The 23,908-nt window shown below is 41.5% G+C and overlaps 1 protein-coding gene across 4 annotated transcripts in view; it reads left to right on the plus strand.

The window, feature by feature from the left end:
- The window catches only part of atp10d (ATPase phospholipid transporting 10D), a 38,669-nt gene extending 14,937 nt beyond the window's left edge, over positions 1 to 23,732 (plus strand). For 2 of the 4 annotated variants that reach the window (XM_062396592.1, XM_062396595.1), the window contains 20 exons: positions 4,096 to 4,300; positions 6,782 to 6,867; positions 7,940 to 8,046; positions 8,706 to 8,837; positions 8,995 to 9,107; positions 10,074 to 10,326; positions 11,542 to 11,759; positions 12,559 to 12,741; positions 13,482 to 14,151; positions 14,285 to 14,391; positions 15,439 to 15,565; positions 17,082 to 17,266; positions 18,257 to 18,557; positions 19,261 to 19,337; positions 19,614 to 19,739; positions 19,836 to 20,036; positions 20,540 to 20,620; positions 20,794 to 20,898; positions 21,002 to 21,189; positions 21,677 to 23,732. In XM_062396592.1, the coding sequence (XP_062252576.1) occupies positions 4,096 to 4,300; positions 6,782 to 6,867; positions 7,940 to 8,046; positions 8,706 to 8,837; positions 8,995 to 9,107; positions 10,074 to 10,326; positions 11,542 to 11,759; positions 12,559 to 12,741; positions 13,482 to 14,151; positions 14,285 to 14,391; positions 15,439 to 15,565; positions 17,082 to 17,266; positions 18,257 to 18,557; positions 19,261 to 19,337; positions 19,614 to 19,739; positions 19,836 to 20,036; positions 20,540 to 20,620; positions 20,794 to 20,898; positions 21,002 to 21,189; positions 21,677 to 21,872 (3,661 nt within the window). In that variant the 3' untranslated portion in view covers positions 21,873 to 23,732. Of the gene's footprint in view, positions 1 to 1,998; positions 2,643 to 4,095; positions 4,301 to 6,781; positions 6,868 to 7,939; positions 8,047 to 8,705; positions 8,838 to 8,994; positions 9,108 to 10,073; positions 10,327 to 11,541; positions 11,760 to 12,558; positions 12,742 to 13,481; positions 14,152 to 14,284; positions 14,392 to 15,438; positions 15,566 to 17,081; positions 17,267 to 18,256; positions 18,558 to 19,260; positions 19,338 to 19,613; positions 19,740 to 19,835; positions 20,037 to 20,539; positions 20,621 to 20,793; positions 20,899 to 21,001; positions 21,190 to 21,676 lie in introns of those variants that run through there. The other 2 variants (XM_062396594.1, XM_062396593.1) reach the window with 2 other exon arrangements.
- Positions 23,733 to 23,908: the final 176 nt, after the last annotated feature.

A 23,908-nucleotide genomic window follows, 5' to 3' on the forward strand; every position in this document is an offset into this window, starting at 1 on the left:
GAGTGTAAACTGATATATTGATTAAATTGCACAGTTTAACATTTTGTTGAGGTTGCAACAATTTCAACGTCTCTGCACAAGATCTGTGGTGCTACAACCACGTCCCACTACTCTCAGCTTCGCACCTCGTGGTGAGGTTCGAAACCAGAGCTCCTCAGCTTAACAAAGACATACATGTGGGTCATTTCAGGCAAATTAAGGTAGAGGCAATACTCTTGTGATTTTATTGTAAACAGAACGGCACTCTGTGGAGCGCACACCTCTATAGGCCCAACAGTCCCCTTTATAAAACCACATTTGAGTTCACTAGGTGCAGATTTTTAATATGATCTGCACCAAATTGCACACATTAATAAATATCAGGCCCCTTAAAATGCCTGATTTTGAAAACATCAAGATCCATGTTTAAAAAAGTGAGAAAAGGTAATCATGGACCCACTGATCTACAACACAAAAGTAATGGGCTCTTTCTTACGTCATACCCTGCTCCTCAACAAAATGTCATGGAAATCGGTTCATGTCTCACTAATTTGCTAAAGAAAAATATATTTTGAAACGCTATACATTTTTTTAATCAAGATAATAAAGATCTATTTTAATTAATTAATCTATCCACAAAGTTACAACATATTAATATTTAACATATCTCTAGAGAATTCACTGGCCACACGTCATCACGTGTGACATAAGAAATGTTTTCTCCCGAAAATGCGTTTTGCAAAAAGCATTTAGTGTTGTAACTCTATTATATGAGTCAGGGTTGGTTTCTAGGCTTGTCCTCCTGGGGGTTGGATTTTCCCTCTGCCCCCCTCCCCTTCCTGTGCATTACCAGAACAGTCTGCTGCTGTACCTGGGTGTGTTCCTGCCAGTAATGTTGACTGTTGGAAGATCCCTCATTTCAGTTCTTTGAATGGTCAATGATACAGTGTCACCTGCAAGACGAGCATTTAAAACTGAAAGTAGGAAGCAATGAGAACATTAATAGACTAGTAATGGACACTCATTATGAATATCATTTTCCATTTGTGCTGATAGGTCCCCTACATCCTTCACACAGGAGCTTTAATGGACAGCTCAGTGTGTTGGTTGTGTGTGTAACAGGTGAGAGGTTCAAGAGAGATTTTCGACCACTGCTGTCATGAAAATGGATGTTGTTGATTCAAGTTTTATTTGTCATGTGGAATTTAACACTGGATCAACAGTACGATAAAACGGTTTTGGACGAAAAGAGACAGGTCAGCTCAGCTGTGCAATAACTAAATTAAAATAAAAGCAAGGTAGAAAGGGCTTAATATAAGAAAGTCAAATACAACACAACAATAAAAAGGATTTACATTCAATGGAGCCGTGTAGTGTAAATGTGGTGACAACTTTAACTGTGTGGGATCTGTCTGTATAAGTTGCTGCACATTATCCAGAGGTGAGCTGAGGGGAAAAGAAGGCAGTTAAACAGATGTGTTGATGTTGTTGGATATGAAATGACCACTGGGTGGCTGTGGCTGAGTGGTAGAGTGGTTGTCCTCCAACGAGTCCTTGGGCAAGATGCTGAACCCTAAATGACCCCCCCATAGAATAACAAAGTCCTGCGATGTGTGTGAATGGGTGAATGTAAAACTGAACTGTAAAGCGCATTGAGTGGTCATCAAGACTAGAAAAGAGCTATATAAATACAAAACCATTTACCATTTACTTGTTTAGAACCCTGGTGCGTGCAGCCCTGCTCCTGTAGCGTCTGTCAGATGGCACCAGAGAGAACAGTCTGCCTGCTGGATGGCTGTGGTCCTTGGTTATACTCTGTTATGCTGGTTCATGGCCTTGTCATTGGTGCAGGGATTGAGTTGGAGGGTTTCTCTCTTTAAGTCACTGCCTCTGTGAGTCTGTCCACTGAGATGGTCTCCAAGGTAATCAACGACGGCACACTCCCTGCTGCCGCTCAGACTCTTGAATTTCTTGTTACACAATCTGTCTTTGTGTCAGTTGTAAAAACTTGTACCTTGAGTTTGTTTACAGTGTGCCCTTAAGAGGAGTGCAGGTGCGTTCCGTCCGCGGGTAGTTAGCGATCCACCCAGCTCTCACACTTCCCACTTTGCGTGGACAGGGTGAAAGGACTCCACATCAGAATGGTCAGTTAGAAGAAAGGACAGCGTGAACCCGCGAGAAAAACCCAATTCAATCTGGAGAACAAGTGCAGGCAGGTGAGACTTCCAAGTGGAGACATACAGCAGCGGGGGGACCAGGAGCGGAGGACTCATGTATAGCTGGGAGCTTCCGTCCCATCGTCACTCTACCAAGGAGCGCCTCCGGAAAAAGAGGACAGTGGTACACTCCTGTACAGACGATGAGGAATTGGGTAAACTCCTGAAGCTGTATAAAAGCAACAAGATTCGCACCACCAAGTATTCTCTCCTTTCATTCCTGCCCAAGAATCTGTTTGAGCAGCTCCATCGCTTTGCCAATGTTTACTTCATCGCACTTGCTGCGCTCAACTTTGTTCCTGTGGTGGAGGCCTTCCAGCCAGAGATCGCTGTGGTCCCGGTTGTACTGGTGTTGTCATTGACGGCCATCAAAGACATTTGGGAAGACCACCGCAGGTTTAAATCTGATCATTTGATCAACAGGTTTCTGTGCCGTGTTTACAGCAGGTAGGTCTGATGACGCAGCGTATTCTTTAACTTGACCTAATCGTTTTTTACTAGTGTCATGAAGGAGGTTTGTACTTCCTGGATCTAATGTTTCTTGAGAACAATGGCACAATAGTATTGTTGGCGGAAATTAGAATCAATGAAAAATTGACTCAGTAGAGCACACACAGTCCATTTAAATTGTTTGATTCATCAAGAGCCATGGATAACCCTGTGAAACTGGTGAAAATGTCACTATCTCGAAATGTTATAGAGAGTGAAAAAGAAAACCCTGGACCCACCCAATCAGATCTCCACCCAAGTTGAATGGGTTCTTTCTTGGTACGTGTCCCACTCTTCCACCAAGGTTTGTGGAAATCTGTTCAGTAGTTTGTTTGTGTAATCCTGCTGACAAACAAACCAACCAACATACCAAACAGAAGAACATTTGGGGAAGAAAATTAGTGAGTGAATATGAGCCCAAACAGCAAATAACACTGCAATTTCAAGCCCAAGCTCAAAAACTTGAATGAATAAGTACAAAGTCAATGACAAAAAGCAGACTATATAAAAACTTGATTTTAGCCAACAAAAAAATTAAGGTATACATAAAATGTCTTTCACTTTATCTATAATATTTTGCTCCAAAATAAAATGTCAATAGCTGCTTATTTTTTCAAACTCTGCTCCTTTTCCTCGATGGTCTGGGACGGTGCATAATCTCTTTTTGAGGATCTATAATCAACACATTACTTATTTTAAAAGCTTGATTCTTATCTAGCAGAACATTATAAATAAAGCCTGTTTCTAGATTACTTTTACTCTCACACTGGTCGTAACCGCCTGGTTTGCTCAACACACCTTCCAAAACCACCACCATTATTTCTGTGGTTTATTTGGATGAACTTTTTTAGTGGAGTAGTTTATCACAGATGAGCTCGCGACAAGCATGATTTACAGTAATTCCTCTCACCTGCTGTATTTATGTAATTACCTGGCAGGGGTTATGAACTGTGAGAACAATGATTAACCACAGTTTTTATTTGCTCACTGTGTGAATTATACCTGTTGACCAAAGGCGTGTTTTGTCTCTGAACCTTTAAGAATATTACAGATTCGGTTGTAAAATACAAGGAACGTTCAGTTTGAATCTACAGTGGAGAGTACGTACAATATACAATACATATATTATCTTAGACTAATACAGTTTCCATTCTAATACCGAATAACATATAGAAAATAAAAAAGTTGTTCTCATTCCATTACATGTGGCATTTATCTGCACAGTTTTTTTAAAAGTAGTATTTCCTTACTCTTGTTCAGGGTTAAGGACAGAGGATGTCACAACATGTTAAAGCCCTATGAGACAAATTGTGATTTGTGAATATAAGCTACACAACTATAATTTGATTTGATTGATTCGACTGGACTGATTTTAATCCTTTTGCCCCTTTTATCTCTGCTCTCCTTCTAGCAAACAGAAAGCCTACAATGACCAGTGCTGGAAGGATGTGCGAGTGGGAGACTTTGTGCGTCTGTCCTGTAATGAAATCATCCCTGCTGATATGCTGCTGCTGTATTCCTCTGACCCCCGTGGGGTCTGCTACATTGAGACCGCCAACCTGGACGGAGAGACCAACCTGAAACAGAGACAGGTGGTTTCAGACCTCACACTGCAGGTACACTAACAGATGAGATGGTTTCATATGTGCAAGATGTGTGTGCTATGTTTTCATTATATGTTGTATTGTTTTTATTTCATTACCTTGAGAGAGAGTACAACATTTCTTCAAATGCAATTCTCTGAGCCTTTCTTTAAAATAACCTTTTTGAATATCCTATTAATGTTTAATAACTATATCCCCCTGTTCCACAACCAAATATATATGTATATATATATATATATATATATACGTATATATATAATAATATATATATATATATACATACAAATATTGATTTATATCCTGAGAACCTGGCGCCTTACCCACAATGCAATTCAAACGCTGCAGTTGGCTTTCAGACCTTTGGTATGTTTTCCAAAGGGCTATATTAGCCGCTATACTTATCTAGAGATAAGGCACAAGATCCCTAAATGCCCCTATAGTGGTTAAGAGTTATATATCAAGGTCACGTTTGAGTTCAGCTAGCACTTTAAATGATGATAGAGAGAGCTACAACAGACCAGCCTCCTCCAGAGTGAGCTGACATACAGGGTTAATGTGTCATTCTTGACAGTTTCCAAAGACAAGGGATGCAGAATGAAAATTAGAGCGGCTAGGACATCTCAAACCCAGGCACACCATACACAACACAATTCATCAAACTGCGTCAGACAATGCGCATATGCGTATGGATTATCAAAATAATGTGTTACCAAATGCATGGAGACACTGGTGCTGTGCTACAATACCTGCACACCTATAGTTTTCTCTTGAAGACGAAGTATTCTACTTTTTCCTGGGCAGTTAAATCCCTCTGCTGTAAATATTGAAAGCTGAAGCGCAGCATGTATGCAGCCCTACAGTGAATCAGTGGTGTAATGGAGAAAGTGGTGAATGAATCCTCCAGCTCCATCACTAAACAAATCGTTGCTGAATCTTTACCGCGACTATGTGATGGAGATTTGTTTTTGTCGACTCTCATACTGCGACAGATTGAAAGAAAGAACGATGACTGAACTGGAACCCTGCAAGCAAGCGAAGCATTTACCCTCAAGGTCAGAATTCAGACGTGCTCCACTTTCAGGGGCAGCTGCTTGACCTCAGTGCTTTGAGGAGAAAGGCTGCTCTGTTGTGTTGAAGTCTTGTGAAGAATTGTCTCTCGTGTACATTTTGAGAGCTTTATGTGAATCATGGCCTCAATATGATATAGTTTATTTTATTTTTGAATTGGCCCAAACCTTTATCGAGGATGAACTGATTCGAATTCGGTCAAAGGTCAGTGTTACTTGTATTTCACTGGCCGTTATGGGAAAATAAACTTCATACCTCTTATTAAATTCCCTCAAAGGCTTCATGTTATATGCTCTCTATAAGAACCTGGTCGCATAGATTCAAACTGCAGCTTGAGTTGTAGGCCCTGGGGCAGTTCTCCTTTCATGTGCATTCGCTTTCTCAAAGACCTGCTCACAGACTACAGATCATGTAGTGGCCAGATGTGACCAGTAGCTGCCAAGGAAAGTGCAGGTTTTTTTATCAGAATATGTATTTATAATCCCTGCAGATCAATATGAAAACTGACAGTATATATATTTTTTTATATTATTGAATTGTACCAGGTGTTGACTAGACACATTTATTGATATCTCTAATATTTCAATATGTATTGCACTGAATCTTGAGGCTATTAGACAGAATAATTTTTCAGCCCTTTGCTGTAGGGAATCTCTATCTGGACCCCTCTGAATTTGAATTAACTACCCCTGCTCTATTCCCTGAAGGAAAACATTTTGTGATCAAATATTAACTAGTCAGAGGCTTATACGTGCTGCTTCATGTTAAAGATCCTATTGTTAAACCACGTCACATCAACACATTTTATTGCTCCCACAGTCTGTCACTGCGGTTGGGATATTTGTTTTTCTTATGATCTCGACTCTGGGATCATGTTTGACCCCAGACTTTGTGGTCGTCGTGTTATATAGAATGAGTTACCATGTGCAGCTGTAATACATGTGTGTTTCGATATGAAAGAACTATTTAATCACTAGCTTCCTTATTGAAATTAATGAGAGGTAAATGGCACACAACTCATGTAACGCACTTATTGTGCCCCACCCCCCTTATCTCCAATAGAAACAATGTACACAGTCACGGGCGGCAGTTTTATTCCTCGCTCTCTACTGCTACTTGCATCGACAAAATCCTAAAAACTGGTATCGGCTAAGCCAGTGACAATAACATCAGACTCATTCAGTGGGTGACCACTGGCAGCCTGTTCAGTATGTTTTATTTCAGCTTTATTGGCTGCGGTAAAATATCTCTCTAAAAACTAATAGCCACTAAAAAGATGAGGGGAAATAGAAGACATCCAATGTTTTGTGCGTCTAATTTTAAGTCTAGTTTTGTGCTTCTGATATATAAATTGTGTTGTGCTTGTATACGTTTTTCCATATGAGATTTTATCTGCAGGTTTAATTACAGGTGTGTATTTTCCAGGGAGAAGAGTTCACCCCCGAGAGCTTCCCCAGCCGGATCGAGTGTGAAAACCCCAACAATGACCTCAGCAGGTTCAGAGGCTACATGTGAGTTTCTTTTTAACATCGACACGGAACATTCACATCGGGCTCTATGTATATGTATATATATATATATATATGACTTTGGTCCTTAACAGTGTATTTTAACTGGTTAAAATGTTCTTGAATTAAACAGTGTAGGTTTGAAAATCTTTCAGAAGTCTAATAACATCAAGAAAAGCTAACTAGAGCCAATTGTTGGCAAAGATGGAGTTCATTCCATCAAGCGAGTGTGGAGTGGTTCCACTGTCCCATCTTGTAAAACCTTGGTCTAGCCAGCATGCGCATTTGTTTTGCAAGTAGTGAAAAAGAACACACATATGTTTGCAGGATGCATAGAGACGGCTTTGAATCCTTTCTGATCACATAATTCTCTCCATCTGCTGAAGACTCGACCAAGGTTGACTCACATCTTAGCTCGTACTTAATCACTAGCCCTCGTAGCTTCTCTGTGTTCTTTAGTCCTTTCGCTCCTTTTCGCTTTGATCTTGCCCCATCTCTAGCCATGACAACGAAATGCAACGTACAAAAACAATCAATCTGCTTCAGCTTCCTTTCTACCGTCTAGCAGGCTACTGGCTGTGAAAGTTTTCCGTTGGAAATGTCAACATTGGCTTTTCCGGCCTGAGTCAAAATACGATTTTCTCCCTGATCGTCTCCTTTAATGTTGTAGGTCATAAAGAGGCAGCAATAAAATGAGACCCTTTCAACACCAGTTAGAAACTACATTTAAACAACACACTGAACTGTGAAGCCTGCTTTGCATAAAGTGATCTTATAGCAGATTTCTGATAAAGAATTATTTTTTGCATTCTTTTATTCACATGTTCATTCCCCTACACTCCCTATGCCCAAACCCATTACAACCAAAACTGCGTAAATTCTAATCATGAAGGAAACTATTCATAAAGTCAGTCTGACATCTGATTGTGTGCTCAGTTCACTATTTTATTTAAACTTATATAGTCGACCACTTTTATTTTATATCTCTTAAATCCTCTTTCATCCTGATGTTGATGATTTAAAGAATAGTTCTGAGTAATTGTTTGTGCGTATGTGTTTGTGTGTTTTTCCACAGGGAGCATCCCAGTGGGGTCCGTGTTGGCCTCCATAACAGCAACCTCCTGTTGAGGAGCTGCACCATCCGCAACACTGAGACGGTGGTGGGCATTGTGGTCTATGCCGGTAAGCGTCACATACAACAAATCATCACAAGACATTGGTCTCATTGGTCGCATATTTCAAAGATTGTGTTTGTTTTCTGTATGTAAATCATCATCCAGGCGTCCTGTTAAATCAACACAACGTAATGGACTGCATTCTTGTCTGAACAACCAGTTTATGTGCCTTATAGTACAGTTGACACTGACACACACAAACATACAACACTTGTTTATCTAGTCTGGTGGACTCGGGCAAGGCCTTATCTCGATTGGTTAAAGAAATTGAAAGAAAATTGTTAGTTATGAAGGATTCCTTCCTGACCGATACCATAAAAAAACAAAACAATGATAACATAACATCCATGGTATAATCTGCTAATCCTCATCCTGATGCTAGAATTACTAATTTTGGTTGGTTCCCCAAATGAAGTTGATTGGCAGCTTTCACACCTAAACATCGGGTTAAAGCACCAGTCTAAGCAAACAGACTAAGTTCAATAAACACCAATTAAGAATAGAGCATGATTTGAACTCACTAAGGTGTAAAATGTAAATGAAAATGTAAAATATTGACTCAAGCTTAAAACTATGAACATAATGAAACAGTAAACTACTGAAGCTTTTTAATTGCCTGTTTTGCTCACACCACAGTACATGTGTTTCTGTCACTGTGGTGCTTAGGTCATGAGACCAAAGCCATGATGAATAACAGTGGGCCGAGGTACAAGCGCAGCCAGCTGGAGAAGCGTCTGAACACAGACATCCTGTGGTGCGTGGTCCTGCTCATCATCATGTGTCTGACTTCTGCTGTAGGTGTGTACCAACACTGACTGAGAGCACACAGCTCTCCAAAACACAACTGTGGACGGCAATGAAAACACATCAGTGTATTCCAGAGACTCCCCCGTGTCCAGCTTTAACCTCCTGTGTTCAGAGTGATGAGCTGCTCCGGTGTCTTGGTTTGTTTCAGGTCACGGCCTCTGGCTGAAGAACCTGAAGGACCCCGTCTTTGGGGTTAATACAGACACGTCTCCTGCCTTGGCTGGATTCTATGTCTTTTGGACTATGATCATTGTGCTCCAGGTATAATGTTAAATATTTCTTCTTGCACTTTCATTTACATTTCTTAGTAGCTGCAGTTATAGATTTAATACGCCTTTCTATTTCAGGTTATTTGAAAACGAATCAAAGGTTCTTCTCTTAGAATTCATGTATTTATTAAAATATGGAAGGTTTTAAAGGTTATGACTGAATGGCGTCAGCACTGGTCAAATAAGCAAAAATTACAGAGGCTAAACTTATAAAGAAAAAATAACATTTCGTCAACACAATCTTTACTTAACTTTTACTATCAACCAGCCCATGTCACTAACCTGTTTGATTTCATAGATATTAAGGGTCACCACCTTGACTTGAAGTATTAAAATACTCTTCTACCTTATGACAATATGATGATTCAGGGGGTTATGTTACTTCAGAGATCTAAAGTTTGGTTCACAGATGAATGAGGATGAAGGTTCATCCGGCACCTAAACACAGTAGAGCAGTTTATAAAAACACCAAGATTGCAGTGACCGTCATATTTGTCTCAGTGCTTCAACCGTACTAGAAGAGCACTCAGGCAGCACATAGTACCAAGCTGATTGGCCACTTTATCTCCAAATTTAGGCCATAATATCGGTCCCCGAAACATTCCTGATGAAATCTGCAGAAATTAAAAAAAATGTCCTGTCTTGCTTTACTAAAGAAAGTGAAAAAAAATCCTTGATCCGCACCAAAGTTTATTGGATTCTTCTTTGGGTTGTGTCCCAGCCCTCCACTAAATAACATGGCCATTTCCTGGATCCCTCAACAAACACACATAGTGAAAGATATTATCAGTATGTATGGTCCAGTATCTTCTTTGATCTCTGGGTTACATAAAAAAACATTTGTTGTAATCATGTACACGTGTGCTTCCCTGGAACCTCTGTCAATCATTGGCCAGTTTACAGTTTACAGTATTTGTCATTTCAATGAATGCATCCTGCATCCTTTTCTGTCCAATAGGTGCTGATTCCCATTTCTCTGTACGTGTCCATTGAGATTGTGAAACTGGGTCAGATCTACTTCATCCATAACGACTTAGACCTGTACAACGAGCAGCTGGACTCCAGGATCCAGTGCCGGGCCCTCAACATCACTGAGGACCTGGGTCAGATCCAGTACCTGTTCTCCGATAAGACAGGGACTCTGACAGAAAACAAGATGGTGTTCTGCCGCTGCAGTATCTATGGGGTCGAATATCCTCATGTCGAAAATGGTAAGAGCCACAATGCTTCCACTTTCATTAAGTCTGTTAGAGACATAATGTATTATCATTGTCAATGGGAACAGAGTTTTTTCTAATTGGGTTAAGGTTAGGGCAATTCAAAAGCGATTCAAAAGATCCATTTCAATATATCAATATTGGCTAAAGTTAACCCAATGCAAAGCTGATCCTTTCTGAGCCGTGTATTGGTCACCTCAGCACACCACTGCAGATCGGCTCTCTTTTCCTACTAGCTCCACAGACCATCCTCACACTGACTGTAAGGGACATGAGATTGTTTTAATCAGGGTTTTCAAGATACTAGTCAACAAAACGATACTCGATACCACTTTTGAGGCCACAATGAAAAGGAAAAGGGTACTGGCCACACAAATAAGATAGTTATTTTCTTATTTTTTTAACAACATGTTAACAATGTTCCTGTTACGTTGCCATGGCGTCCCCCCTCATTCTTCACTGCAGCACAGGCTACTTACCATGGATACGTGTTTCCATTGTAACCCTGAGACCAGACTGAGCTGGTGTAAGTCGTGCCTTGGGATAAAAAGGGCATGTTAGTGATAGTGAGTGTTAATGATATCTGTTAAAGTTACAGTTGTTTGCCCAGGGAAACTTTCTGAGTCACATCACAGCATCAGAAGGTACTTGGCTTTAATTAATGACACTAGTTAGTGACATTAGTGAAGAATTACCTCTCTAAAAGTTCAGGGTGCTGATCCTTCAAATGGTTAGCCAATGGTGTGGCGTTTTCTCCTCTGGTCGATACTGATTTGTATCACCTTTACAAATGAGCTTTTTGGAGTCTTTCTCCTTTCCTTGAGAATCTGCCTCATTGGTGAACTATTACCAAACAGCACTTGGCTCCTGCTCAGGACATACACTGGTGCTTATCTGTAGTTTACTACAGCACAGCAGCAGGTCGCTCACCGGCTGCCGACATGCTGCTGCCTGCTTGGGCTTCAGCCTCCAGTCAAGTGATAGGTTGGCTTCTTGGTTAATGAAGTGACAGCCACAGGAACTAACAGTGTTATAATATTAATCACATGAACAATTTATGAATTACACTTACTGAATCCCTGAAACTAACCTAGCGATATTTTCCAGACCGCATTCTTCTGTCCTGCTTATGTTGGAAGTGTTAAGTGTTTCTGACGCTCTGTGTGTGTGGTGTGTGTGTGTGTGTCTGGTTGTCTGTGTGCGTGTCAGCTCGAAGACTGGAGGTGTACGAGGCGGAGAAGAACAAGGCAGCGGATCACTCTGTGACCCTGAGGTCGGGCTGCAGTGCTAAGTCTCGGAGCTGTCGCTCCCTCAGTTGCAACCGCAGCTCTTTGTCTCTGCATACGCTCACTGCTGAGTCCGAGGAGGAGGATGAACAACTGTCCAATCAGATCCAGGCTAGAACCAGTGCCTTCTGCAGCCGCATGGTCAGACCCGCACACATCCATCCATCAGTCTGTCCTTCTGTCCATCCCTCTCTCTCTGTCTGTTAGAAGTATTTGGTCACAAGTTATTCATCCTTCAGGCTCTGAACTATTGATTATTGGTATTGCAATAAATCTGAGCTTTGATTTGAGTTGGCTTATATAGTAAAGAACCTTAGAGGGAACTAGAACGGCACTCAGTGTGTACATATGTCAATCTCTAGACCATTCCTAAATTGAATGGCTACTTTCTTGACCCATATCAAATCCTTTCACCAGGTTTTGTGGTAATCTGCTAATAAAGAAACAAACAGATGCACAAAACAGTGTATTTGAGGTCCAGCCCTTTTAACACAGTCACTTTGTAACTCAATGTGTTTAGTTTCGCACGTGGCTCAGAGTTGAGTGAGTTGTTGTGATGTGGCGAAAACTCATAAACCAAAGCCTGCATCACCCATCGGTCAAACAAGCTGTGTGGTGACTGGGACATGTTGGACTGCCAATGGAGCTGTCACACAGTGACTTCAGCTGGAGTTCACAGTTAGTTATCACACTATAGGCCTCCTTTGGGGAGGGGGAATTATTAGATTGGGTACTGAGGGAGACACATACCCTCTTGCTTCATCTTCCAAACAGTGCAAAGCAGCACCAAGCCTGAAACATTTCAGTGCAATGTGCAGCACCCATGTGTTCAGTGTCTGTTTTCTCTTACCACAAACTAAGGTCATATTACCATATTAACTCTGCATTTAGTCTGGCAATGAAAGATAATCCATCGCTGCTCCCGTCCTTGTCTGTTCAGGCGAAGGAGGTGGTGCCAGACCCTGAGCTGGTGAGGAAGTTGAACTGGTTTTCTTCCCCCCTGAAAGAGGCCTCCTCTGGGACTCCCTCCAGCCTGGAACTCGCCTACATCACTGACTTCTTCCTGGCACTGACCATCTGCAACAGTGTGGTGGTCTCCTCTCCCAGTCAGCCTCGACATGTGGTGAGAACAGGATCCCAGAGATTTATATTTTCACATTGTAGAACAAAGCAGCTCCTTTATTTGTTTAACCTGTTTGTATTGGTTGCTCGTCATCCCTGTTATGTCCCTGAAATCTTCACAAGTAGCTCAACTTTATTGAGGTTTAAGACTTTCTGGATCCATGTGACGTGGTGTCAAAGTTACCTGATCATCAGGAAATGTACTGCTGATCAGGTGCTCATCTTCTATATTACTTCTTTTTAATTTATTCATTCATTCTGGCGAAGAAACTGAAAAAAAACTTCTCACTCACTTCTCATCACAAACCAATGATTAAACACATGGAAGCCTGGAAAATGTCCAGTTTGGGCTGTTTTAGAAAATATGGGCTCCATAGAGATGACCCACTCCAGAGGTAAATATAAAGTATTGACATATAAAGGGCCTATTCTAGGGTAAAAAAAAAATGCAATTCTTACAAATTAGATAAAACACACCAGTGAAAACATCACTAGGATTATTTGAGGTTCAATTTCTGCCAATAGACCCCTGTCACCTAAATCTCACAAACCAGACTTTTAATGTTGTTTTGCATACATGCAAGATCTATACATTTCAGTTAAGCTCAGGATTATAAAAACTTGTATTTTTAGGTCTCGACATTCAAATGTAAAGTGCCTTGAGATAATCTATGCTATACAATGAAAGTTGAATTGAAAATGTTTTTGATTTGATTTGTTTTTTCCCCCTCTTCCCTTTAGGTGCCGGAAGCACGAACACCTCTCAAATCTCTGGAGGAAATCAAGCTGATGTTCCAGCGCTTCAGCTTCTCTCCATTTTCTGCACTGTCCACGTTCTCCCCTCCCCAGATCAGAGGCAGCCCTCGCAATTTCACCAGCAGGCTGTTCACCCGGGGGAAGACCGGCTCCTTCTCCCCAACCGCCAACAACACTACAGACGGCTCAGAACCAGGGAGAGACAGCGATATTGAAACCCACAAGCTGAGGTGCAACCTGGACTTTTCTGCACCAGGGGAGGGAGGAAATGCTGCACAGGTGGAGGACGATATAAAGAAAAATTATATCAAGGATGCAAAAACAAGCCCAGACGGGCCCATACAGGAAGTGGAAGTGGACTCTGATAGTGATGTTGATGATGAGCTGCTGTATGAGGCGGAGAGTCCAGACGAGGCGGCTCTGGTCCACGCAGCGCGGGCGTACCGCTGCACCCTAAGGGGACGCTCTGCTGAAAGCCTGCTGGTGGATCTGCCAGGAATCGGCTCACTGGCTGTGCAGCTGCTTCACATCCTGCCCTTCGACTCCAACAGGAAGAGGATGTCGGTGGTGGTCCGCCACCCACTCACAGGACAAGTGGTCGTTTACACCAAGGGAGCCGACTCTGTTATCATGGACCTGGCCGAGACTTCTAAAGGTAATTCACTCGAGGAATAGAAATCTGCAGGCCTGAATGAAGCCTGTTGTCTACTGACTGCTGAGAAATAATAAGACTAATATTGATATTGATAACGATATTTTGTCTGTGTCACTGTCACTAATATGATCAGGAGCAGAGCACGCGCAGGAGATCCACAGTCACATCAAAGATCAAACCCAGAAACATTTAGACAGCTATGCCAGAGAAGGCCTCCGCACACTCTGCATTGCTAAAAAGGTAACTCACATTAATTAATTTTTATTATCTAAATGTTATTGTTCAGGGTCAATAAAATAGTTTCCATTTTTACATAATTATTTGATATATAATTTACCATGATGACCTTCTGTGGCATTAGTCTTACTAAAATTCTGTGAATTAAAAGAACAAAATCAAATCATATATGAATCCAATGTTCCATCAGTGCAGTAGCTTTAGTTGAGTGTGTGTGCTGTGCACCTCGGAATGTGTCTGTCAATTATTCAATAATTAACATGGAGAAAAATGTTGTTTACTGCAACTACATTGTAGATTATCATTGTGAGTGGGTTTGGATTTAACACTGAAACACTCACACAACTAATCCCAGTCAAAGTATTAATGAGATGTTTACTTATTTAGAAATTCGATCTAAAACTGCAATAGGATGAAGTAAAATACAATTTTTTTATATGATTTCAAAGTCATATTAAGAGAAACGTGTTAAAAGGACAGTGATTCAACCTCTTGTCCTTTTTTGCGAAGGAAACAGACTATCCATGCCAAGATAAACACAATCAATCACACTTATTTATATTTCAATATATTGAATTTCAGTTCATGAAGCACTTGAAGCTTTCTCAAGAAAAATGCTCCACAAATAAAGATTATTATTATTATCCTGTGGCTCTGGTCGTACACTGACCAGAGGTTCGTTAGTTTGATCCCCTGCTCCTCCCTTCGGAATTCTCTCATGGTTGTCGACAGCGTATGAATGGTGTGTGATAGAGAAAGTGCTGTTTGAATGTGACTTGTACTGTAAAGCACTCAGAGTGATTGATAAGACTGGAAAAGTGCCACACAAATTCAGTCCATTTACCTTTCTTTTTTTTTTTTTCATTTGTGATTATTATGGGTTGTAGGCGGCTGTACAAACAGACATGTGTGATCTGTTCTCCCTCAAATACTCACTTTCGGGATGAACTCATACACTCTTAATGTCTGCTAAGTGATGAATCCATCTGTGTGACCTCACCATTGTAAGAAGGTGTGTTTCTGAGTGACTGTGCTCTTTGTCTGGAGCAGGTTCTGGAGGAAGAGGAGTACGAGGCCTGGCTGAAGAGACATCTGATGGCAGAGAGCAGCATAGAGAACAGAGAGGAGCTGCTGCTGGACTCAGCTCAGAGACTGGAGACAAACCTCACCCTGCTGGGTAGGAGACCCACTCACTACAGTCAGACACATAGACCATTAAACCAGACATAGCTGGAAGTGGTGGAACCTTTACACCACATAAAAAAACTATGCTCGGTCCTCCTGGAAAGTGTTAAAATGAAAATCTATGTGTCATACGGACCTGCAGGCCTTTGGTTTGCATAGCAGAAAACAAATGGGCTGTAAAGGAGCTAATTTCTTTCTTATTCTACAAAGATCTTTGAATTATTTGTATTAGAGTCAGTCATTCAGCCTATTTAAACTGAAAGAAGATAATAAATCCCAAGCATGTTTAACGTAAAGGCTATAATGGTAAATGGAAAATGGTTTTGTATTTATAAGACAAGGTACAGCAGCTTTATGTGCTAGTGACCAAAGTTGTTGACATTACTTCAGTTGGGACCCCTTATTTCGAAGTTGATTGGATTTCAGTTATTGCAGTTTGTTATATTTGGTGGTATGGCTCTGTTCTGGGCCTCCCTGCCCTTCCACGTTTGAGGAAGGGTTGCAAAATTCCGGGAATATTCAAAGTGGGAAACTTTCCATGGGAATTAACGGGAATATACGGGAATAAACTGGAAATTGTGTGGGTAATTTATACTAACTGTATTTACCTTGTCATATAGAGACATAAATATAAACATTTTGTTTCGTCATAGGCTGATTTGAGCCCTGAGGAAACTTTGGGCACTTGACTATATGCTTCTGCATCTGTGTCATTCTTAACAAAGGTCCTTGCACAGTATTTGCAAATGTACACAGCCTTTCCTTCTACATTGTCTGGGGTGAGATGTCTCCACATATGAGATAGTGCACGTGGAATTGTTCTGTAGAATAAGATGAGAAAAAATGCTTGTACACTAATGGCCTCAATAGCCCTGCTGAAGTGTGCAGGATGCTGGGAATTATCTGTGCATGTGATGGAGAAATGCACAGTGCAGGGTTGAAATTCAACTTACAGCGTGTGCTGCATTCCCTTCATCTTTAAGAAAGAGTTTTGAATGATGTTTTTATTTTATTTTTTTTTTCAAAATTCCAAAAATTCCTGAGCACAATATTCCCATGGAAAGTTTTACGGCAAGTTTCCGGAAATTTACCGAAAATGTTCCGCCCCCTTGCAACCCTAATGACAACACATAACAGTACTGATTCAGTATGAAAAAGGAGGTGCTTCCCTATAGAAACAGCTGAAGTTGACAGTTGGTAGAATGGACCGATTGGTTGCAGTGATTCTCTTAAGGGAGTGCATGAAAATACCGCCTTCTGGGCAAGTCTGCTTGAGGCACCTCTGACAGTGATCCTGAGTATGATGACAATAAAGACATTGAACCTCGTATCTTCTATAAAAAATAGAAAGGATAATTATAAAACAATTAGTTGTAATGCCAGGTTAAACCCCCCCTCTTTTGCTTCATTCTTTTAAACATGATAAATCAAGAATGCCCTGAGGGTAGGATACCAACATTATCAGCGCTGTCAGCATATTAGAACAATGTCTCTGTATTTGTTGTCAGGTACCACAGGGATTGTGGACCGACTGCAGGAGGATGTCCCAGAGACCATTGAAGTTCTTCAGCGGGCTGGGATTAAAGTCTGGGTCCTCACTGGAGACAAACAGGAGACGGCCATTAACATCGCCTACGCCTGCAAACTCCTCCGTCCCAATGACCGACTGCTGACAGCCAACTGTGGAAGCAAGGTCAGTGGGGCACACATTCGACAAGGAGGTTGTGTTTTACCCCCTGGTGGTTTGTTCGTAAGCAAGATTAAAAAATAAAATAACAGATTTCCACCAAACTTAGTGGAAGGGTGCAGTATAGCTCAAGGAAGATCCCATTGAATTTTGATGTGGATCCAGATCAGTGATAGGTTTCAGGGATTTTGTTCGGCAAGACTGTCAACTGTTGGTAGAGAGAAGTGGGGATAGTGGGAATCTTCTCCTTCATGGATCCATCTGCATCACTAGCTAGATGACAGAATTTGGCCAATGTGCTCCTGAAACACCCAAAGCTGTTGATAAGTAGTTAGTTTTGTCCTGATCTTCAATTTACCTTGTCATAATAACATCGCTGAGATCTACAGAGAGTTCTGTGATCATCATTGTTTGATTTCTGCATCAGGAATTGTGACCCCAATGTGAATTGACACATCACAGGGTCTGAATACTTAATTAAATTAAAATCTTTAGATATGTTTCATCCATTTAAAATAAAATAAATAATGAATAAATACATTTTACTGAGTAACATCGCCCTCTGCAGCCAAAAGTGCTGATTATCTCTCGGCTCTGCTTTCGACCAATCAAGTGGTTTTCATGTGAAAAAAACAAAGCCTATCAGTATGTTGTTCATAGCAGGCAATACAATTTACAATTTTTATATATTTCATGGTGAATAAAAAAGGATTTTTTAGAAAAAATACATATTTATTATATTGACAACTTAATATAAGTAAGAATAAAAAAGAAAATTAAATTAATGGAGTTCGAATGATATTGCAGTGTGGTGCCTGATGAATAATTTAGATGTATTTAAACATATACATATACAGCTTATCATGAAAGTGCATGATTACACATTTACATGTTCATCTGCCTGTATTTATTACCCACAAAAAACTATACATTATTATTTAGTGGTGATTCATATATTCAATCAATTTAATACATCAATACTGTTCCACCCACCAGGATGCTTGTGCAGCTTTTCTCAAGGAGCTCAAACTAGAGGTGCAGCGTGGACAGGACGGTTTGACCGAAGCTCCTGCAGCCGGGGCTCACGGGGAATCCTTCTCTGGCAGCTTGTCCAGCTTCATCCTGGTTATAGACGGCCAGACGCTGGACTGGGCGCTTCAGGAGGAGCTGAAGAGTGACTTCTTAGAGCTGAGCCGCAGATGCAAGGCGGTCATCTGCTGCAGGTCCACTCCGCTGCAGAAGAGCGAGGTGGTTCGGCTGATCCGCGACCAGCTTGGCGTCATGACTCTGGCAGTGGGTGAGGATTCTGTTTTTGAATATTCCGAATCTGTAGCTGAGGGGCCGGAAGTCCCAGATTTCCGCCTCTGGTTTGACCAATCAGGTTCAAACACAGTCCATTTGAAGAGGAAAAGAGGCTGAAATCATTTTGCTTAATGTGCATACAGCTGTTTATATAGAATAGCCAAAATGATGTGTAGACCAAAACAGTGAATGGCAAATGGAAGATGGGGTCTTGGCCCACATATCTGTTGCCTCTAGAGGCTAATTTGTTCAGACGATGGCCTCCAATCAGTGGACAATTTTACCTGACGAGCAGAACTCTTAGCGAGTATCTAGAATGAGTAAATGAGAAAAGAGGTACATTTTCTGGTGCATGAGATCAAGCAGTGACTATAACTTTTTTTCTGAGACCATGAATATAAATATTCCATACGAATTCCCCAGTGTTTGTTTACACAGATTGAAGTGTTGAACATGCTGAAAACCAGATTTTTATTTTTAAAGTATATTTATTTGTTTTCAAAGGGCAGTACAATCAAGGTTGAAATAGCGTTGAGAGAAACATATACCACATGAACAGATGATGCTAATGCCACTCTGAGGAAAGCATCCTCAAACTGCCTTTACACAGAATACTGCAGCTACACACAGCTCGTAGAAATACTTCAAGTGCATCACAAAAAATGGAGGACGATAAATGGTTTGTTTTGGTCATCCAGGTGATGGAGCCAATGACGTAAGCATGATTCAGATGGCTGATGTGGGCATTGGGATATCAGGTCAAGAGGGAATGCAGGTAATGATCTCTACATTCACCCTGACACAACACCAACAACAACACAGGTCTCTATGAATATCCCTGAGGTAGATGGTATTATTGTATGTCATATTCAGATGCCAAAGACGAGACTGTCACAGAGTAAGGACTTTAATTAGTCATTATACCTTCATGCTACACGTGTCTTACCTCAGAACCAGTAGCAGTTACCAGCAGCTAACAGTCGATAACCCCTCCATCTTCTTAGCACCTGTTGTGTATCAACCATGTCCTCTTTTGTGTGTCGCTCCCCAGGCTGTGATGTCCAGTGACTTTGCCATCTCCAGGTTCAAACACCTCAGCAAGCTGCTGCTTGTTCACGGTCACTGGTGTTACTCTCGTCTGGCAAACATGATCCTCTACTTCTTTTACAAGAATGTGGTGAGATAAGTTGTCAAGCTCTTTAAAAACGGTGGGTTTGATCAAAGAATGTGATGTAAGGATCATCCTGATTACCATCTCCCTCTCTGTCTGCAGATGTATGTCAATCTGCTGTTCTGGTATCAGTTCGTCTGTGGGTTCTCTGGGAGCGTCATGACCAACTCCTGGGTGCTGATTTTATTCAACCTGATCTTCACCTCCGTTCCTCCCCTCATCTATGGCATCCTGGACCAAGACATGCCTGCAGAAACCCTGAAGGGGATTCCTGAGCTCTACCAGGCTGCACAGACCTCCAAGGTGACCGCACATAAATACAAAAGACACCCAGCCAAAAGCAGACTATTCCAAACCCACAATCCAAGCGGTTGTTGTTCAGTACCAACAGCTTGAAATATCATCAGGTAAGGCAGGGTTAACTCCCAGCTATCTCCAGCCTGAATGTGAGTTTATCAGGCAGCCGTTTCAGCAGGCTAAGTATAATATAGTGACAAAAAAACTATTACAACAAACTGATGAACAACTGTACTATAAAGTGCTTTGAGTGGTCATCAAGACTAGAAAAGCGCCATATAAATACAAACCATTTACCAAAGCATTTATTATCATGGTCAACTGATCAAATAAAAAAACAGAGGGACACCTTGGTTAAGGTCCTTTAATTATTTTGTCAAAAATGTTAAATGGTTGCAAAAAGAGTTGTGAATTGACATGAAAGGCAAGGAAAGAAACCTGGACCTCCCGAAGGAGAGTGTGTGATGGTACTTCACAAAGACTAATGGAGGACTTGTGTTTCTCTGCAGATTTATGTTCCCCACATGTTCTGGATCACTGTCCTGGATGCATTTTACCAAAGCCTTGTGTGCTTCTTCATACCTTACTTTGTAAGTATACTGTATCAGCACGTTCACCACAGTCAAAAAGTTCCTTTATTTGTGTTTTTGCTTCCATTGCTGCGTGATCGATGGTGCACTGTGTCTCAAGTGACCCTGCTTTAAACAATGGAACATCTTACAGCTGATCACAGAGCAGTTACCTGTGCCCCTCTTTGTCCCAGGCACTGACGGGATCAGACGTGGGGATTCTGTCCTTTGGCTCTCCGATCAACGCCTCCGCTCTCTTCATCATCCTGCTGCACCAAGTCATCGAGAGTCACACTCTGGTCCGACCCCCTGTTGCACTAAACGCTGTTTCAGATCACTGCTTTTCAAACTGCCGGGAGCGCGTGGTGTGCAGAGAAGTGATGCGCTGTGTTGTTTTTGCAGACTTGGATTCACGCTCTGGTGCTGCTGCTCAGTGGGGGCTCCTACTTTGGCTTTGTGCTGCTCTTCAGTGTGTCCTGTGTGACCTGCAGCCCCCCCACTAATCCTCTGGGGGTGGAAACACTCCAGATGTCCCAGCCTCTCTTCTACATCATATGTGCAGTCACTACTTTCACAGCTCTGTTACCCAGGTACACACTCTAATACAAACACATTGAACACATAACCATACAGGCCATATTAACTCACACATGCTTGGTCCCATTTCACTGCGGCCTAAATCAAATCAAAAATCAAAGTTTATTGTCACATGCACCAATGACAGCGTCATCGGAGCAGTGAAATTCTGGTGACATGGCAGGCAACATCTACACAGTAGACGACTTTACAAAATAGAAAAATAACATACCATGTAACATAACATATAACATATAACAGTCAAGTCAAGTTATGCAGCAGTTTACAGGGTGAAGGATGGGGGAATTTTAAATTAAATAATATGAATATATGTATAACATATAACATAGTGAAATCAAAGTCAAATGAAGCAGCAGTTTACAGGGTGAAGAAGTGGGGAATGTTAAATTAAATGAATATATGTGAAGTAAGTGTATTTGTATGAGTGGGGGAGCAGAATGTACTTGGTGAACTTTGGATTTTGTGTGTTCACCTCTGCAGGATGTTGTTTCGAGCTGTGCACAGCACCGTGCACCGCACCGTTGCCCTGAACTCCTCTCATGTGGAAAAGGTGGAGTCAGAGAACTACCGCAAGAGAATGCTGCGATGGAACCTGAGCCACCACAGAGTCAACCGGCTGCCGGTGTGCGCCGACAACCCCAGCCTGGAGCCCAGCACAGCCTCAGTGGTGTCCTGACCTCACAGACACACACAGACACACATACAGACAGACAGAGAGCTGTTTGATTTGACCAGGGAAAGAAAGAGCTGATTTTTTTTTTTAGAAGAGACTTTTGACGTTCACATGCTGGATTCGTGTGCACGTCAAAGGCAGAAGAGGATTCTTCACATGTTCACGTTCTGCTGCACTGCTTCACTCTGCTGAAAGAATGATAGGACATGTCCTCTGCCAGAGAGACTTATTAGCCTTAACCACCTTGAGACCAGCCTCCACTGGCCTTTGCGCTGCAGTTACAATAGTGAGCCACCAGGCTGAACCAGGGGAAGTCGGCCGAACCCCCTGCAACTGAATGGAACAAATCTTTTATTTATTTATGACTTTCAGCCACATCGTGTGGCCTTCCACTTTGGATGGAGTTACTAAGTTACCATGGAGATTGTTGATGCTTGAACAGAGACAGTGGGTATCAAACTATATCAAATAATTTAGAGACAGGATCGCTGTGTGTGAGCCAATCTGCCAGGTTCTCACTTCATGGATCATTTAACACTGATCATGAGCTCACACTGCCCACGTGACACACACTAACACACGCAGACACACACACACACTTATCCCCTGACATGTTTAGAGTAGCTGGAATGTGTTTACTGTTCTTTGAGCTGAAGGAGCTTAAGAGATGGGGAAATGATTTTCTCTCTGCAGTTTTGCTTGATTCTGGACCAGTCTGTTTATTTATTTTCTGATCTTGTATTGCTGTAAACAACCTCCTCCATTCAGAACCCCAGTGACTCATCATCTATACGTGAAAGACATGACAACACTTATCATAGAACAAAGACAGAAGCTGAGCTCTCTCCATATTTATATTATTTTCACCCCTGATCAAACAAAATTAACTGAAAAGATTGAAGGGTTAATTTGAAACTGATGTTACTGTTTGATAAGGTAGCAACAAATATCCAGGGATGGATTACTGAAGGAACCTGTCAGTGACGCTGTGCTCCTTCCTAATTGCAACTCATGTTTACTTGACTGTTTTCAGAAGCACAGTTTTACATGAATGGATGTATTCTTGGTGTCTTTATTTTCAGTTAGGTATGAATTTGAAAAAAAGCCCTTTGGTGTTGATCGTGAAGAAGAAAAAGTTCAAGCTCAGATTGAATTGAAAAACATTCACTCCATTGTATGCCGGGCAGAAATGACTCCAGACTCGATGTTCACTCGGATCAGCTCTACTCCTCAAACAAATCTGAGCCAACGGATTTTTGTATCCTACCTCTGTCTATACTTCCATTTTCTAAATGGTTGCTTATCCCCTTGACTTCAAACATGGCTGCTGTGTTTCTGAGGAGCAGAGGGAAGTCATGAAGGATGTTGAACGCTGCGTCCTGAACACTGAACATACAGAACCACTGGTGTGGCCTTTAAGTGTCATATTTGTGTTAATGAATTATGACAGCTGCGCTGCATATGATGACAAGGTGTCCTCAAATCAACACCTGTACCTGGGCACTGCTGTTAATACCATCCCATATCTTGTGACAATGGTTTAATGTGGATTTGGAACTGGATGCCATTCTAACTACTGGTTGTGTCAGGTGTGTGAACACATGTGATAGAAAACCTGAGCCCAGTCAGGAAGTTTCAAGTGAAGTGACCTTGCTGCCTCTATGCCCATAAACCAAATGGGGGATTTTCTCTCAGCCTTAACTTTGATACAGTACCTTGAACAAACCTTGACCACTACTCACTCTGTACTGATTGTATTTGATGTAATATAGAAACCAGCTAAAATTGTTGTGTTTAAGACATGGCAATACAAATACTATTAATAATGGTGATGATAATAAAAGAGGTTGTTGTTCAGACCTAGTGCAGTTTGTGAGTTGTATTTAAATGTCTGGGATGAAGACGTCTTTCTGTGTTTTGTAATACGGTTACCAGACTGAGCCGAGCACTTCCACAAAAAAACCCACACTTCTCCATTAAATCCCCCAAACAAGTCCAGCAGAAATACAGGAAAACACCCAGTGCTTCTGTATGACAGC

The sequence above is a fragment of the Platichthys flesus genome, chromosome 10 (genome assembly GCF_949316205.1).
Source record: "Platichthys flesus chromosome 10, fPlaFle2.1, whole genome shotgun sequence".
Classification (NCBI taxonomy): domain Eukaryota; kingdom Metazoa; phylum Chordata; class Actinopteri; order Pleuronectiformes; family Pleuronectidae; genus Platichthys; species Platichthys flesus.